We start from the raw sequence: 14,698 nt of genomic DNA on the forward strand, positions 1-14,698 counted from the left end.
AGTATGAGTTCCAACCGATGATTTATATAGCTTCAAACAGTAACGTGATGAACAATGTTCATCGTTTCACAGCATCAAAGTTCTTGGAACTGAGAAACTATACACCATCAAATGATGTCGACTAAAAATCAAACAAATCAAGAACATGATAATACAAGGACTCCAATACCATTTGGATAGGTTAAGAGTAGAGATCAGTGAAGAACTTGTCAACGATATTGAGATACACGGGACTTCTAATACGAGAATAGTAATGAAGTGCCTCTTCAACGTCAAGGGCTTGCTCTATATCTCCAGTCTCAATCATATACATCTTGTTAATCTTCTTCTCCATAGTATCACAGTCTCTTGATGAACGGGAACTGCAAGGTTCTGTTTTCTTCTCTTGCTGATCTTGTTCTTGCTCTTGAACCTTGTGCTCCAACTTTAATGGACCTCCGATGCTGTTTTCCAGATCAAACTCCCAAATGTTGAGGAAACTTGCGTAGATATTGTCTCCATCGAGAGAATTTGATCTGCAAAATGTACATGGGAAGTGAGTTTTTGGTCTAGGGAGTTTCATACCTGCTCGGAGAATGATGGACTTGAGACTGTGAAGTGTTCTATGAAAGAAACTGTTTGTTTTCTGAAACATCTCTCTTCAATGCAACTGATATGTTCTTGTCGGCAGATCAATGTTCTCTCATATATATAAATCATTTTGAAGTCATAGAAATCAAAATATATGTTTTATTAATGTGTTGATATGTTACTTTAGCTTCATAGTATTTGCGAATGCACCTTTTGTGTCTATTACTCAGCATCAAAAAGGCTAAAGTGAAAATTTGTCATGTCTAGGAATTTAAACTTTCTCTTTTGTCTTGTTTTTTCTTTGTCCATATGTTATAATATATATGTCTTTTGCTTATCTGAAGATCTTAAATTAAAGTTAACAGTATTGACTTAATATTGGATCACGTATATGCGGTACCGATGTTACCGTTGTGCAAGAGTCAAGAAACCGTACTCTTTGTCAAAAAATCATGTTTCATAAGCTTGACCAATGGGCCTACTTCATGAGTTAAATAACTTGGATATTCTACCTATGTTTTTTTCTTAAAACCGCACACTTAAACTGATATACTGTAGAATTTATATATATATATATATATATATATACATATTTTTTTTTTTTGTGCCATATGGGAGGGGTCGAATTATTTTACACACATGATTGTAATCTTAAAAAAAGAATTGGCTAGACACAAAAACCAGGCAAAATTTAAATTGTGAGATGAGAGATGAAATGATTCATTTGTAAGAACTAAGAACGGGGTTGTGGTGGATGCATGATTTAAAATTGTTAACCAAATTGTGCTACAATATACGTAAATATGATTTCTTTGGATGATCCTTTGGTATGGAGTACTTCGGATGTATGTAGTATGCGTATATGGGTTTTCTTTTTTATGTTTTAGACTCTTTGTTTTGTTTTTTTGCCATTAAATTTTCTCAAATTTCTATGCAAAATTTATTTTAATTTAATATTTTTGACTATTTGAATTATGCAGTATTTGTTTTTTATTGATTAAACTTTATTAGATAAAAAAAAATATAAATATATTTAATATTTTTGTGTTTTATACTTTTATATAGTATATTAAATTAATAAGATAAGGACATAGAAAGTATTAATAAATTGAGATGGCAAAGATTTTATATTTTCCCGTTATATATGGGACATTTTTTTTTTAGTTTACTCTTTTTCGTGAGAAGAAGATAAAGCTTTGGACGGTTTTCTTTACTTTTTTTAAAATATACTAGATTTGAATCTAGCGGCTGAGAAGCTGCCAACTGTCCAGATCCAAGCTGGTCCAGTTAAAACTATCTGTACGAAAAGGAAAATTCGGAGCTAAGTAAACTGAGACCACAGAACTGAACGGGCTGGTCTGGTTTAACCACCAACTCAAAATTGATTTTTAGTCTAAACCAACTGAGAGCATTGGAGAGTGGGGGGGGGGAGACTTTGACAATTCCTTTCCTAGGTCGGATTAGAAGGCAAATCTTTGCTTATAAATTAAAATAAAAAAACAGAGAGCTTTTCCGACATCAAATCAGTTCGAGTCAAAGAAAAAAAAAACAGAACAGATCTAAGAAGTTAGAGAGAGATTAATTACTGGAATCGGAGCAAGTACCAAGCTCAGGCAAAGAAGAAGGAGTTCGGAGAGTAATTCCCCGTCGGAGAAGCTTTGCTTTGCTGGATTGCTAAGGTATGTCATATAATAGTCGTCGGATTCGGAAGATGAGGTGGGAGCTTCCCTTTGAATTAATGGTGGAAATACTCGCTAGGGTTCCTGTTAAGGACTTAGCACGGTTTAGATGTGTCTGTAAGAGTTGGTTGTCCTTGTTCCAAGACGAGAGATTTATTAAACAGCACATGAGTCATGCCCCAACGAGGATCATGTCTTTCCGTGGCTGGCAAACTCAACCCTGCCACTTTTCTTTTGAAACTAGTACTACTACTGGCAAGCAGCCGCCAGAGATGATAGTCCAAGAGGTTGTTAAGTTGAACATTGGAGATGAAGTCTTGCTCCGCAGTTCTGGTTTGATTGGTCACTGCCATGGACTCTTTTGCTTAGATCTTGAAGATAATACTTTTGGTATTTGGAACCCGGCTTTGAGAGAATTCAGAAGAATACAAACAAGGCATCTCAATAACTGGGCTGAGATGGGTTTTGGGTATGACCACTCTACTCAAGATTATAAGCTTGTCTTGGTTCCCAGTATGAAAGAAGGCAGCTGCTCTCAAGCACAAGTGTTATCCTTGAAGTCGGGTGTGTCTCGGTTGATTGATTTCCCGTCTTTAAAAAACTTTTCCATGTGCCACATGAGACTACCTGGAACCCTTGTGGGTCAAAACATCTACTGGCAGGTCTACGATCGTGATCGTAAGGTAGCCTTGACTGAAACGATTTTGTGCTTTGATTTGGTGTCGGAGTCATTCAGCTATTGCCCAGGTCCAAGTACTTCTGGTCAAGGATTTCCTCATGCTGTTGTGGGATTGACAGGAGGTCTATGTACTGTTGGGGTTGACTTGTCTTGTGGTGATCTCATCGTTTGGTCTGCCCAACATGAAAAGGAGGAGAACACTGGTACTATCAAATCTTGGAACAAGATCCTCAGTCTCTCACGGGACATTGTTGTAAGCTCAGTTGCTCATCAAATTACTAAGTGCTGGCTAAGGTCTGCGGTAAACTATGCGGGATTGCTTTTGTGTTTAGTAAATATTGGAAGAGAAGCAAAGTTGCTTGCATACAACTTTGAGGACAAAAGTTTGAGAATTGTTCAGACTAGTGATAGGTGTGGACCTCTTCAGACGTATGTTGAAACACTTGTCCCTATTCCTGGCGCTTCTTTATAGTTTAGGCTTTTGAAGGTTTTTTAATAGGTTTCCATCACATGTTGAGTGAGTTCCTCTGCAGGTTCGATTCGAGATTCTACAATATTTGCTGGAAAAGTGACTCCATTTTGGATTGAAAATGAGTTGGGAAAGATGAGTACTGCAAATCTATGTAGCTCCAGGAGGAGCAACATGTTTCAAAAATGCAAAATAATTCGTTTGTGCATCTTTATCAAATACTACGATTTTGTGTTCACAATGACCGAAGGATTTTGTTGTTTTAACGTTTAGCTTGTTTTTTTTTTTTTTTTAATAAACGTTTAGCTTATTGAAAGTGATTTAAGACCTTTTATTCTGGTAATTGTTATATTGAAGTCTTGTTCATCTTTATGGTTGCCAAAGATTCAATAGAATTCATTTTTTCCCACCTCTTGAGGAAGCAGCAATGAAATGAAGCAAGATGCAAAACGTACACAAAGCTGTTGTCTGCTGATCGAGTCAGCTTACTCTTTCACGTTATATCTGAAGAATTTAATCCCACCACCATTGGTGTGTAAATCATCTCTAAGCAGTTTATAGCAAAAGTAAACTTCTTGACAAGGTGTTGCCACTCTTGAATGTATGGAAATCGGTTAGTGATTCCATGCCCGATGTGTTTCATCCTGCAAACTTGGTAGGCTTCCGTGATAGCTCTTAATTACATGTGTATCTACTTGTTCCTTATAATATATTATAATGTCCTTGGAAAGCTACAACTCCACCGAAAATATTCGAATTAATGAATTTGACCAAAAAATAAAATACAGAAAATATTTGAATTAATGAATTTGACCAAAAAATAAAATAATCAATAATGGAAACAGAGTACGCCACCTGAGTAGCTAACACGTGTGGCAAATCTCATAATCTCATTATATTTTATCTAGAGGGACGATTATTAATTAATAAGATTGGGTAAAATCAAATTGAAAAAGAAAGAAAAAAACAAAAACTAAAAATCGATTTTCCCCAATCCCGAGTCTCCGAGGTTACTTCTCTCTCTCGCCGCGATTCTGCTCGGCTCTTGGAGTGGCGCATCACGCGACGAGGAAGCTATAATGTCTATTTCTTCTTCTTCTTCTTCTTCTTCTTCTTCTTCGCCTTCTTCTTCTACTTCACTACTTGCTGTTATTCTTCTTGTTCTTCTTGTTGTTCTTCTTCTTCTTCTAAATTTGTCGTTTCTTTTCTTTTTTTTTTCTAATATATTGTTGTTGAAGTACTTAGGTCTTTCTATCTTTCTGAAAATTCGTCTCTTTCTTCTACTCCTGAGAAGTTGCAGCATTGGCGAGTCAGGAAATCTATCAGCTTTGGAAACGAGAGTCACAACGATCCTTATAACAGTATAGGCTACAATCTTGATCCTTATCCTTAGTATTATGTTGATAGGAGATTGTTTTCTTGGATTACTTTTGTGGTTCTGATATTGTTGTTGTGTTTTTTGCATATGCAGATTATTCAAAAGTTGCAGTATCGGCGAGTGATTCAATTAGATTTGAAAACACGTTCCCTGAGCAGCTAATCGTAAACAGTAAGTATACTCATACAATCTTTCCCTCTTTGATATTTGTTTTGACTAGATTTCTACGTTACTAAAGAGTTTGGGTATTGAATCATTTTAAATCTAGGATGGAGGAGCAATGCTCTATATGTTTTGAAAATTTTGTTGACAAATCCTACCTTTCCACTTGTTTACGTAAGTCTATATACTTTTATCTACTTTCATTTCATTGTGACTTGTAAGTTTATTAGGAGATTACATTGTTTTGTTATTATTGTAGACACTTTCTGCTTTGAATGTATCAACAAGTGGTGGTTTGAGAAATCACGGGAACAATTATCGGTACAATGCCCACTTTGTAAGGTTAGAAATTATAGTTTTTTACATCAACAATGTCTTTGGAGAATTCTCCTTTCTTCATCTATATTTTGGTTGCGTTGTTCATCTATATGTTGGTTGCAGAGAGAAAGTGAGCTCGTTTTTCATAACTATGATGAAGAGTACAACTGTTATGACAAAAAATATTTCGATCCAAATAGAAAAAGGCAAGTGTAATGTGTTTGTTTTGCTCTTTTTGTTTGTTTGTTGAACGCCCTTATTTTAACACTTCTGAGTTAGACGATTAACCTCTTCTTTTGCAGTTTTCCTCTTACCAAGGAGCATAGGTTCAGACTGGAATGTTACAAAAACACTAATCCAAGTTCATCTGCCGATAATGTTCACCTAACACGGTTTTGGAAAATGCTTATAAACGAAAAAAAGTTCATTCAACCTTGGCTCACTAGAGAGCTTCAAGCTCTCACTGAGGTATTATTCTTTTTCTCTTTAAGTTACTATTAACTTTGATTAATTTTTGCATCCTCTCTCTATAGGTTGCAGATATAGATCCTGTTGTGCTGCATGTAGTTGGTACAATAGATGCCTTCTGCAATAGGTAAACTCAAAAATGACTGTGTAGTTGGTCTCTTCTTTGTTACTTCTAGTGACTACTTCATTCTTTTTTTATTTCAGACTTGAGAAGAGACGGATACCAGACAAGAAAATTGCAGAACTACGCCAGACTTTTAGAAATGTGATTTCTGAAGCAGCTTGCCGGTTTGTAGGAACAAGAACAGCCCGGTTTGTGAACGAGTTAGAACTCTTTCTACTGTCACGCCTTAACATCAGAGCATATGACGATTTATGCAAGCAAGGCCAGAACTACCCACGAGAGAATATTGCAGATAGTGACATTACTTTGTGGGTCACTGAAAGGTTGAAGCATCTGCTACAAGACCGGCCTTACAGTGTTCTAGTTTCTCCTTGCATCGAATTGGGTAAGCCACTTCAATTTCTAAACTCATGTTTTGAAAAAAGTGAATATGAAAATAGAATTCTGTCTGACACAGTTTCTTTTGTGCAGCTCTAGGTGTAACAACATCACCTCTAGACCTTGTGAGGGAGCTGGTGGACAAGCTTGATTTCCCACCTTCTGATGCCAATCATTCATTTGCAACGGAATTATTCGAAAAGGTTTCTCGGAATTCTAATCCAGTGATTAAGAGCATAACCCCTCGCAAACGTGGAGATAAGACCATGCGTGAAGTCCTTGAGGAAATGGAGGTATAAATTTTTGATGACTGGTGACTTAAAAGATTATTTTTATATTTAATTTTGTAACCGGTTTTGAATTGTATAGGGACTTTTTCCGCCACAAAGTATAGCAGACATGCTAGAACTGTTGTATGCATTAGGTGCCATTAACAAGGAGGGTTTGCTAACAAAGTCGGGGGCCAAAATGTCTGAATTACCCGTCGAACCAAGGGTGGCGAAAATGATTATTTGCTCAGAAAAATATGGATGTTCTGAAGAAATCATTACTATTGCTTCCATGGTGGTTGCTGTTCGTGGGTTAGATTACCAAAACTTTGATAATAAAGTATCAGATCATCTTGCCATGCTCGATATATATGATTCTTGGAGAGAAACGAACTTTTCTGAAGATTGGTGCTCAGATAACCAAGTGAACGTAAGTATTTTTTTACTTGGTTTATTATTATCAGTAAAAGTAGTTTCCCGAAATTATCTCTAACTTGATAACACGTGGATATTTTAGGTGTCGTGTATGCAATACGCCAGGAGCATGCGGAAAACATTGAAAAAGATTTTAGGAGATCTACAAATTGAAGTGTCATCCAACAGAAATGATGATGCGATAACCAAATGCATCATTTCAGGGTTTTTTATGACATGTGCAACCCTTTCGAAGGATGGTTCTTATCAATCTCTTAAGCGTCCCTATGTAAAGAAACACATTGACTCATCATCCACGTTATACGAGGTAAGAGTTTGGTATAATAAAAGCTAACTCATTAAAATTTACCGAAATGTTTTGAAAATGAATGCAATAATGATTTTTTTAAAATGTTTTTTCAGGTTATTCTAAAACCGAAATTTGTGGTATATTCGGATCTTAGTTCTCCAAATTCGATGCGACAGGTATATTGCATCTGTTTTCTTTTCTTTACATTTCTTATTACTGTTTTCTCGGTGAGTAACACAGTTTTGGAAATCTCATCAGGTCACAGGAATCAGTCCCACATTGTTAAGTGAAATAGCTCCTCATTTTTATCAAATCAAAGATATCAGAGATGGTATGTAATTACTTCTATCCTGTTTACTAAATGTTTTGTAAACTATTATCAAGTTAACCATCAACGAAACTTTTTCTTTTGACAGATACTGACTGTAAGATGCCAAAAGGGATGGGGCGAGCTCCGGGTCTCTTTTTCTAGTTGAGCCTCTGACTGCAAAATATTTGAGCTGCTGAGTGATGACTAAGGAACCGTTTACTGAGCTTTTATCCTATTTTGGATTAGTAGAGATCTACAGTATCGTGTTTACCTTCTTGGGAGGCTAGGGTTCATCTATTCATCTTTCTAGATTCTGGGAATTTGTCTAGGGACAATCTTGAAGTGAGACTTGGTTTTTGTGGAAGAAAGTTTTCGGTTGGTGTTTGTTGGTGTTGCCGGATTTTCCGGAGTTCTGTTCTAGTGAGATTAATGTTCAGAGTTTATTGGTCGTGTTCTTAATCCAGATTGTCAATCAATAAAGAATCTGATCATAAAAGCGATATGGAGTTAATTTTGGATAAAGGAGTTCATATCTTCAGTGAGTGGACAGTTGCAATCGATCGTTGGATTGAAATCCCCCCAGGAGATTACCTTCAATTCATCATGGTGTGGGTTTAGATCCGTAACATGATCCCGGTCAATCAACAATTACGTGAGAGTTAAATTAAGTTTGACGTTTCCAAGCCTCTGCGTCGGTCAAAGGTGGTTTACTTCAAAGGACGTTGTCTCACCTTTCAAAGGTTAACACATGAGAAAGATAGTTGTCCAGTTAGATCGCAGGCCATTCGAGAAAAGAATCTAACTATACGACAGGAACAAAATGGAGATTCCAATTTCTAAGCCGGAGCTTATTATTTCCTCAACCAGATCTTCTTTTTGTAGTAAAGGAGAGCCAAGTTGATTTAGATTTGGTACAGGAAGACCTAAATTGGCGACTGACTTTGGTGATCATATGAGATCGTATTTGAGAAGACTTGAAGGTACAAAAAGGTTAGTCAAAGATCAAGGCCACCTTGCAGGCATTGAAGAACGATCTTTTGGGATCAAAATCCTTTCTTAGATTGGAACCTCTACCTTTGGTCTCTTCTGACGTTGACAAAAGGGAAGGGGATTCTCTTGGGGAGCGAGCAACCAGCAGAGGAAGATATAGTTAAAAAAAGTTGTTTACACCAGCATCTCTCAATGAGAAAAAAGTGATGATGATGGATACTTCAATGGTTAGTTCTCATCTGATGGAGAATCTGCTGGGTTCTATGGTTCTTCTCTGCCTTATCAGAAATTTTCAATGGATTTTAAGGTGGGTCTCTGTGAAGCTGGTTATTCTGGGCTTTATCCCTTTTTCCTTCACCCAACCAAGGCTTTGATTTGCTCTCGGTTCACTCAAACCTTCATTATCTTTATAAGACGAGTAAGGTTATTTCAATTCCAGTGGATATTAGAAGAACCTTGTCATTGTTTTTATGGAGACTGTGGAAGAACAGAAATTCTCGAGGTTTTGTCCTTTAGATACTATTAAAAAAAATCCAAGAAGATGTTGATTTGTGTCACAGACCTTTGACGAAGAAGCAAAATGGTTAAATGAAAGGGAAGCTGTATATGGACAACCAACTTGGAAAGGGCCACCTCATAATTGGATGAAGTGTAATATTGGAGCTTCTTGGAATAAGCACAAGAAAGTAGGAGGGTGTGCTTGGGTGGTGAGGGATTTTGTTGGGAATGTGGTGTTACATACTTACATAGTAGGAAATCATTCTCCAACATGGCTAGTAAAGAGGAGGTGAATCTACAGTGTTTGCAATGGTCTATGGAGAGCATGGCATAGCCACAAGATGGACAACATCATCTTTGCATCACAAGAGATTCAATTAGTCAATGTAGTGGGAAGACCACACAAGAGATTCTTTTCGTCATCGATTCTCTGAAGTTATGATGCTTTTGAAGAAACTTAAAAACAGGAGACTAGTATCAGAAGAACCTTCATATAACATAGGAGCTTTTCTTCAAGCTCAAAGTGCTACAAAAGATGTTGTTGGTCAATCTTATGTGGCTATAGGTTACCCCTTTTGGTTGCAGGACATGTTTGAATATGAGAGAATCGTTGCTTCTGTGTAGGATTAGCAGTGTGTTTTGTCTCTCTATAACTTTTTTTTTTGTCGTCTTTTGTCTCTCTATAACTTATCCTCAGGTTGTTTTAGGAGGTTAGTGTGTTTGTTTAAACACTAGTTGTACTCTTCCATAATAAATGTATATTTCAGAAGTTCACATGAAAAGAAAAGAAAAAACATTTGTTGGTGTATAAAATTTTTAAATCACCTTTCAAATGGTTTTCTTTTATAATAAAACTAATCCAGCAGAAATAATCTTTGAAAAACAAAAAGGTATATACTTTCTATATGTTTGAAAAGTTTGTTTAACCTTGTTGATGGGCAAAATAAGTTACAATTTTGCAATTAGGCCCATTTATGTTACATACAAAGGCCCATTAATTTAACTACAACCCTAGAAACAGAAATCGCACCTTCATATAAATTGGCCGTCACTAAAAGATGAGCTTCTTCTTCTTCTCTGAAGCCGAATCCTAGGGTTTTCTCTGCACACAACTCGCTCCAATGGTGGGTGATCTCTCTCTCTCTTCTCGCTACTCATTCTCGTCGATTGTACCCTTGGAACCATTGTTCTGATCTTTTGTTGTGGACCTTTTTTTTTTGAGTATTTCAGGGAAAGGGAACAGGAAGTTTCGGTAAGAGGAGGAACAAGTCTCACACTCTCTGTGTGAGATGTGGTCGTCGTAGTTTCCACATCCAGAAGAGTCGTTGCTCGGCTTGTGCTTACCCTGCTGCTCGCAAGAGGACTTGTAAGAAACTATTCATTTTTTGTGTTTACATCCCAATCTGTTTCATTTTCTCGATCTAGATTTGCATTAGTGTATGCTAATGTTCATTCTCCATTTTGGTCAGTGCTTCGTTTGAACTTGTTTTGCATTTGCATAGTTTGTGTAATCAGAAGGACAAGCTTTATCTATTCGTACGTACGTGTCTGTAGCTCTATTGACTTGATTGTTAGTTGTGATCATTTCTTGAAGTGTAGTAACTTTATCTGTTCTTGGATGTCTTTGATACAAAGGATTTGTTGTGTTATTGTAATTACCGTTCAAATTAGAGAGATTTGTTGTGCATTTTTTAGTCCCTTAACTCAATTCTGATAGTTGCATATTCTGATAGTCCCACTAGTCAATTCTGATAGTTGTATATTCTGATAGTCCCACTAGTGTGTTAGTTTATATATGAACGAGTGTGATTGCTGCAAGATCAATGAATGCTTATTAAACTCTTTTGATTTTATATAGACAACTGGAGTGTGAAGGCCATCAGGAGGAAGACTACTGGTACCGGAAGGATGAGGTATCTCCGTAATGTTCCCCGTCGGTTCAAGACTGGATTCAGAGAAGGTACTTACTTAATCTTACATTGATTCTCATTGATTTTGAGTTTTCTTTTCTAATTCACCACTCAAATTGGGGATTTAAATTGTGCATTTATATGTTTAATTAGGTACTGAAGCCAAGCCAAGAAACAAGGCAGCAGCTTCGTCAGCATAAAGAGGCAGTACAAGTAATCGCAGGAAGGAGTAAAACTTAGCTTTTTCGTACTCATCTAGTTGAAGATTGCACAATTCCTGAGGATCTGATACATTATGTTTTATGGGTTTTGTTTCGTTTTTGTTATTCACTTAAAAAAGTTTTGAACTTTGTTGAAATATCATTACATTTGCAGCTTCATTTCAACTAGCCTTCTTCTTCATACCTCCCCTCTTACAAATTACATCCATTGATGTCCCGGTTTTGACTAATCATGTTGGATTCTTTCACCTTAGCCTATGCAAACCAATCCAAATCCTTTGCACTATTTGTTAATCCAAAAATTAAAACCCAATCGAGTAATGAAACACTTAAATACAATAAATTGCATCACTTGTAGTGATGTAATAAATAAGGAAAGCAAGGGTATAATTGGAATTATAGAAATCAGCAGAGAAGAACTAAACAAATTGGTCTTAATCGGAAAAACATAGAAACACCGCGAACTGGCTCTTTCCTCCTCCGCATCGTTGTTTTTTTTTTCCGCCGTCACTGTCGTTCTCTTCCCCTCGCGATTCCGATATCAACCTAATTCTCTCTCCTAGAAAACATCCTTCCTCCCAATTCGCTGCAGGTTAATATTTTCTATTCAAAGATTCGAGTTTTTAACAATTCTCTTGTCAATCTTCTCAATTAGTGATTGGATCAATTCAAATTTGCTTCTTTTAATTCGATCTCTTCGATTGATTCCCTTGTGCGTTGGATTTGAATCCGCTCCTTACTTCCAAAGTTATAATTTTTTTCACAGATCTATCTTTGAAATTGTTGAAGAAGAAGAAGAAGATGATACGACTAAGAACATACGCAGGCCTTAGTTTTACAGCGACTCTGGCTGTAATTTATCATGCCTTCAGCAGTAGAGGCCAGTTTTATCCAGCTACGGTTTATTTATCAACCTCAAAGATCAGTTTGGTGCTGCTTCTCAATATGTGTTTGGTTCTTATGCTTAGTCTTTGGCATTTGGTCAAATTCGTCTTCTTGGGATCACTTAGGGAAGCAGAAGTCGAGAGGCTAAATGAGCAAGCTTGGAGAGAGCTTATGGAGATTCTCTTTGCTATTACTATCTTTCGACAGGACTTTTCTAGTGGGTTTCTTCCTTTGGTTGTGACTCTTCTGTTGATCAAGGCTTTACATTGGCTTGCTCAGAAAAGAGTTGAATTCATTGAGACTACTCCTTCTGTTTCTAAGCTCTCTCATGTTCGTATTGTCTCTTTTATGGGTTTCCTTCTTCTTGTGGATAGTCTCTTTATGTACAGTTCTGTTCGTCACTTGATTCAGACTCGCCAGGCTTCCGTTTCTCTCTTCTTCTCATTTGAGTAAGTTGCTTTTGCTGCTTCTCAGTGTAATTTTCATCTTATCATATGTTTTTCTAGTGCTAGTGTTCCCTCTCTGATCTTTAGGATGACCAAAGACACTTGTACTTGTGATATTGTGTAGCTGATGATAAGTTTCTGTTATAGGTATATGATCCTGGCGACAACAACTGTTGCTATTTTTGTGAAGTATGTTTTCTATGTCACTGATATGATCATGGATGGTCAATGGGAGAAGAAACCAGTTTATACTTTCTATCTGGAGCTTATTCGTGACCTGCTTCACTTGTCCATGTATATCTGCTTCTTCTTTGTCATATTCATGTAAGTTTTTCCATCCAATTACTGCATATTATTCTCTTATTGTTCGAGTTATATTTTATTAAGGAATCTATAATGCACAATGAAACATCTTGAATCAAAGATGCTTAGACAGACTTGGTAGATGACTCTTTGTTGTTGGACTTACTAATATTCTTATTATCTGTTTAGGAACTATGGTGTGCCTTTGCACTTGTTACGGGAGCTCTACGAAACCTTCAGGAACTTCCAGATTCGTGTTTCCGATTACCTTCGTTATCGTAAAATCACGTCCAATATGAACGACAGGTTTCCTGATGCAACTCCTGAAGAACTTGTTGCGTAAGTTTCAGATATCACATTCTTTCTTATGACTCCACTTAAAAGTAGGCACAATTTTGAATTTGGCCTTCTGCATTTTGGATGGCTTCTTATGTCATTGGTCCTTCATTTCTTTCTAATATGCAGAAGTGATGCTACATGTATCATATGCCGTGAAGAGATGACAAATGCGAAGAAACTAATATGCGGGCATCTCTTTCATGTGCATTGTCTTCGATCATGGTTGGAGCGACAGCAGACATGTCCTACTTGCAGAGCACTTGTTGTACCTCCTGAGAATGCCACAACTGCAGCCGCAGGCCAACGTGGATTACACCAAGGTTCCCAACAGGGTAAGCATATTGCTGCATCTTGATATTGGAACATGAAACATTGTCTGAGTTTAGTTTTGTGTACATCGAAGCAGGTACATCAAGCTCAGGTAACCAGGGCTCCGAAACAAGTTCTTCTGCTGGCTTTTCCAATGATAATTTGAGCAGGCACCACGCCAGGCTTCAAGCAGCTGCCTCTGCAGCCTCCATGTACGGGAAATCAATGGTTTACCCATCTGCAAAAACAGTAGCATGGTACGTATTGATCTGTTGACTATCTGCTTGGTTCCGAGTTGTAGAACTTGTAAGGTTATTTAAATGTTAGGTTCCGTAGGATTCTGACTGCATGGTCTAAATAGGAAAATATCGAACTAAGATTCTTTAGAAGCTTTAGGATTTGAATAAGATCAAAGGATACATGTACATGTGATCTTCATATTACTGGGGATTCATGTTCTGCAGCTATTTTAACTTTTGCTATCTTCTCATTTAACTCCTTTCAATGTGGTAGAGGGATAAATTGACAAATATTGTTGTTCCCTTTTGTGTTAAGGTCGCCGGGTATTCCTGGTACAGAGCAAGTGTCAACTGAATCACATAGAACTCAGCCTTCATCCTTTACCCCGTCTCCACTTCCTCAACACAGCCTTCCTGGTGAGAACTCTCAAGCCTATGCAAATATGTCAGAGACTAAGCTGGAAGAAATGAGAAAATCTCTGGAGACCCACCTCGAGGTATGTCGTCCCTCAGTAATGTGAAACTCGAGAATAGCTTCTAGTAGATGGTGTATAATCATATCAGTAACGTTCTGGTGTAGATTTTGCGAAACCGACTTCATTTTCTGGAGAAAAGGAAACTGGAAGCCACCGAGCCCACAAGCGAACCAGATAACAAAGGAAAATCGGTTGCGGATGCAGCAGAGTAAATGCAGTGAAAAAAACAAGCAAGACTCAGGTAATGGAACTGAGGCAGAGCAGATAGAGAAAGGAGAAAGCTTGGCGGTTCTTCCCAGAGAGAGAGAGAGAGAGAGAGAGAGAGGAAAAGAAAAGAAAAAACATGATTCTCCCCAACAAAAAAAAAAAAAGTGTACATGTTTTAAATTCATTGTCATAGAAATTAAAAGCTTGAGACTAAAAAAATATGAACAGACTGAATCATAAACAATTGTTACTATTCAATTCTTGCGTTTGCATTGTTCTCTTCCAATTATAATTTGCCATTATCTAAAACAGTATGTAATATCCAAACGATATCCACGGGTTAAAAT

General features: G+C 37.1%; 5 protein-coding genes across 7 annotated transcripts; 4 read left to right on the forward strand and 1 right to left on the reverse strand.

Annotated features, from left to right (window-relative positions):
* Window positions 1–2: 2 nt before the first annotated feature.
* Window positions 3–767, reverse strand: LOC104765438 (uncharacterized). The gene has a single exon (XM_010489149.3). It carries the CDS (start codon window positions 632–634, stop codon window positions 182–184), a length of 453 nt encoding a protein of 150 aa, XP_010487451.2. The 5' UTR covers window positions 635–767; the 3' UTR covers window positions 3–181.
* Window positions 768–1,952: 1,185 nt separating this feature from the next.
* On the forward strand, window positions 1,953–3,767 carry LOC104767549 (putative F-box protein At3g16210). Its single transcript, XM_010491559.2, has one exon. The coding sequence runs from the start codon at window positions 2,252–2,254 to the stop codon at window positions 3,398–3,400; it is 1,149 nt and encodes a 382-aa protein (XP_010489861.2). The 5' UTR covers window positions 1,953–2,251; the 3' UTR covers window positions 3,401–3,767.
* Window positions 3,768–4,325: 558 nt separating this feature from the next.
* LOC104765439 (uncharacterized) lies at window positions 4,326–8,024 on the forward strand. Of its 2 annotated transcripts, none has more exons than XM_087501849.1 (15): window positions 4,326–4,478; window positions 4,692–4,758; window positions 4,869–4,946; window positions 5,044–5,111; window positions 5,197–5,279; window positions 5,379–5,461; window positions 5,558–5,723; window positions 5,789–5,850; window positions 5,928–6,232; window positions 6,319–6,518; window positions 6,595–6,924; window positions 7,012–7,236; window positions 7,332–7,394; window positions 7,477–7,549; window positions 7,635–8,024. In XM_087501849.1, exons 4-15 carry the CDS (start codon window positions 5,045–5,047, stop codon window positions 7,688–7,690), a joined length of 1,713 nt encoding a protein of 570 aa, XP_087357975.1. In that variant the 5' UTR covers window positions 4,326–4,478; window positions 4,692–4,758; window positions 4,869–4,946; window position 5,044; the 3' UTR covers window positions 7,691–8,024. The 2 variants fall into 2 exon arrangements, with proteins under 2 accessions (XP_087357975.1, XP_087357976.1); XM_087501850.1 differs by having other exon boundaries at window positions 4,698–4,758.
* Window positions 8,025–10,004: 1,980 nt separating this feature from the next.
* On the forward strand, window positions 10,005–11,306 carry LOC104765440 (large ribosomal subunit protein eL37x). Its single transcript, XM_010489151.2, has 4 exons — window positions 10,005–10,140; window positions 10,247–10,382; window positions 10,875–10,976; window positions 11,080–11,306. Exons 1-4 carry the CDS (start codon window positions 10,138–10,140, stop codon window positions 11,124–11,126), a joined length of 288 nt encoding a protein of 95 aa, XP_010487453.1. The 5' UTR covers window positions 10,005–10,137; the 3' UTR covers window positions 11,127–11,306.
* Window positions 11,307–11,466: 160 nt separating this feature from the next.
* On the forward strand, window positions 11,467–14,609 carry LOC104765441 (ERAD-associated E3 ubiquitin-protein ligase HRD1A). 2 transcript variants are annotated; one of them, XM_010489152.3, is made up of 8 exons: window positions 11,467–11,739; window positions 11,914–12,481; window positions 12,626–12,802; window positions 12,971–13,120; window positions 13,247–13,452; window positions 13,527–13,686; window positions 13,985–14,165; window positions 14,249–14,609. In XM_010489152.3, exons 2-8 carry the CDS (start codon window positions 11,949–11,951, stop codon window positions 14,354–14,356), a joined length of 1,515 nt encoding a protein of 504 aa, XP_010487454.1. In that variant the 5' UTR covers window positions 11,467–11,739; window positions 11,914–11,948; the 3' UTR covers window positions 14,357–14,609. The 2 variants fall into 2 exon arrangements, with proteins under 2 accessions (XP_010487454.1, XP_087357979.1); XM_087501853.1 differs by having other exon boundaries at window positions 11,519–11,739; window positions 13,524–13,686.
* The last annotated feature ends 89 nt before the right edge of the window (window positions 14,610–14,698 follow it).

The sequence above is a fragment of the Camelina sativa genome, chromosome 19 (assembly GCF_030686135.1).
Source record: "Camelina sativa cultivar CO46 ecotype springtype chromosome 19, ASM3068613v1".
Taxonomy (NCBI): Eukaryota; Viridiplantae; Streptophyta; class Magnoliopsida; order Brassicales; family Brassicaceae; genus Camelina; species Camelina sativa.

Coding starts and splice junctions, on each gene's coding strand:
- LOC104767549 (XM_010491559.2), top strand. CDS start 2,252: ATGTCATATAATAGTCGTCGGATTCGGAAGATGAGGTGGGAGCTTCCC.
- LOC104765440 (XM_010489151.2), top strand. Junction 10,383..10,874: donor TGCTGCTCGCAAGAGGACTT/GTAAGAAACTAT, acceptor GATTTTATATAG/ACAACTGGAGTGTGAAGGCC. Junction 10,977..11,079: donor CAAGACTGGATTCAGAGAAG/GTACTTACTTAA, acceptor ATGTTTAATTAG/GTACTGAAGCCAAGCCAAGA.
- LOC104765439 (XM_087501849.1), top strand. CDS start 5,045: ATGGAGGAGCAATGCTCTATATGTTTTGAAAATTTTGTTGACAAATCC. Junction 7,237..7,331: donor CATCATCCACGTTATACGAG/GTAAGAGTTTGG, acceptor ATGTTTTTTCAG/GTTATTCTAAAACCGAAATT. Junction 7,550..7,634: donor AATCAAAGATATCAGAGATG/GTATGTAATTAC, acceptor TTCTTTTGACAG/ATACTGACTGTAAGATGCCA.
- LOC104765438 (XM_010489149.3), bottom strand. CDS start 634: ATGTTTCAGAAAACAAACAGTTTCTTTCATAGAACACTTCACAGTCTC.
- LOC104765441 (XM_087501853.1), top strand. CDS start 11,949: ATGATACGACTAAGAACATACGCAGGCCTTAGTTTTACAGCGACTCTG. Junction 13,687..13,984: donor TCTGCAAAAACAGTAGCATG/GTACGTATTGAT, acceptor TTTTGTGTTAAG/GTCGCCGGGTATTCCTGGTA. Junction 14,166..14,248: donor CTCTGGAGACCCACCTCGAG/GTATGTCGTCCC, acceptor GTTCTGGTGTAG/ATTTTGCGAAACCGACTTCA.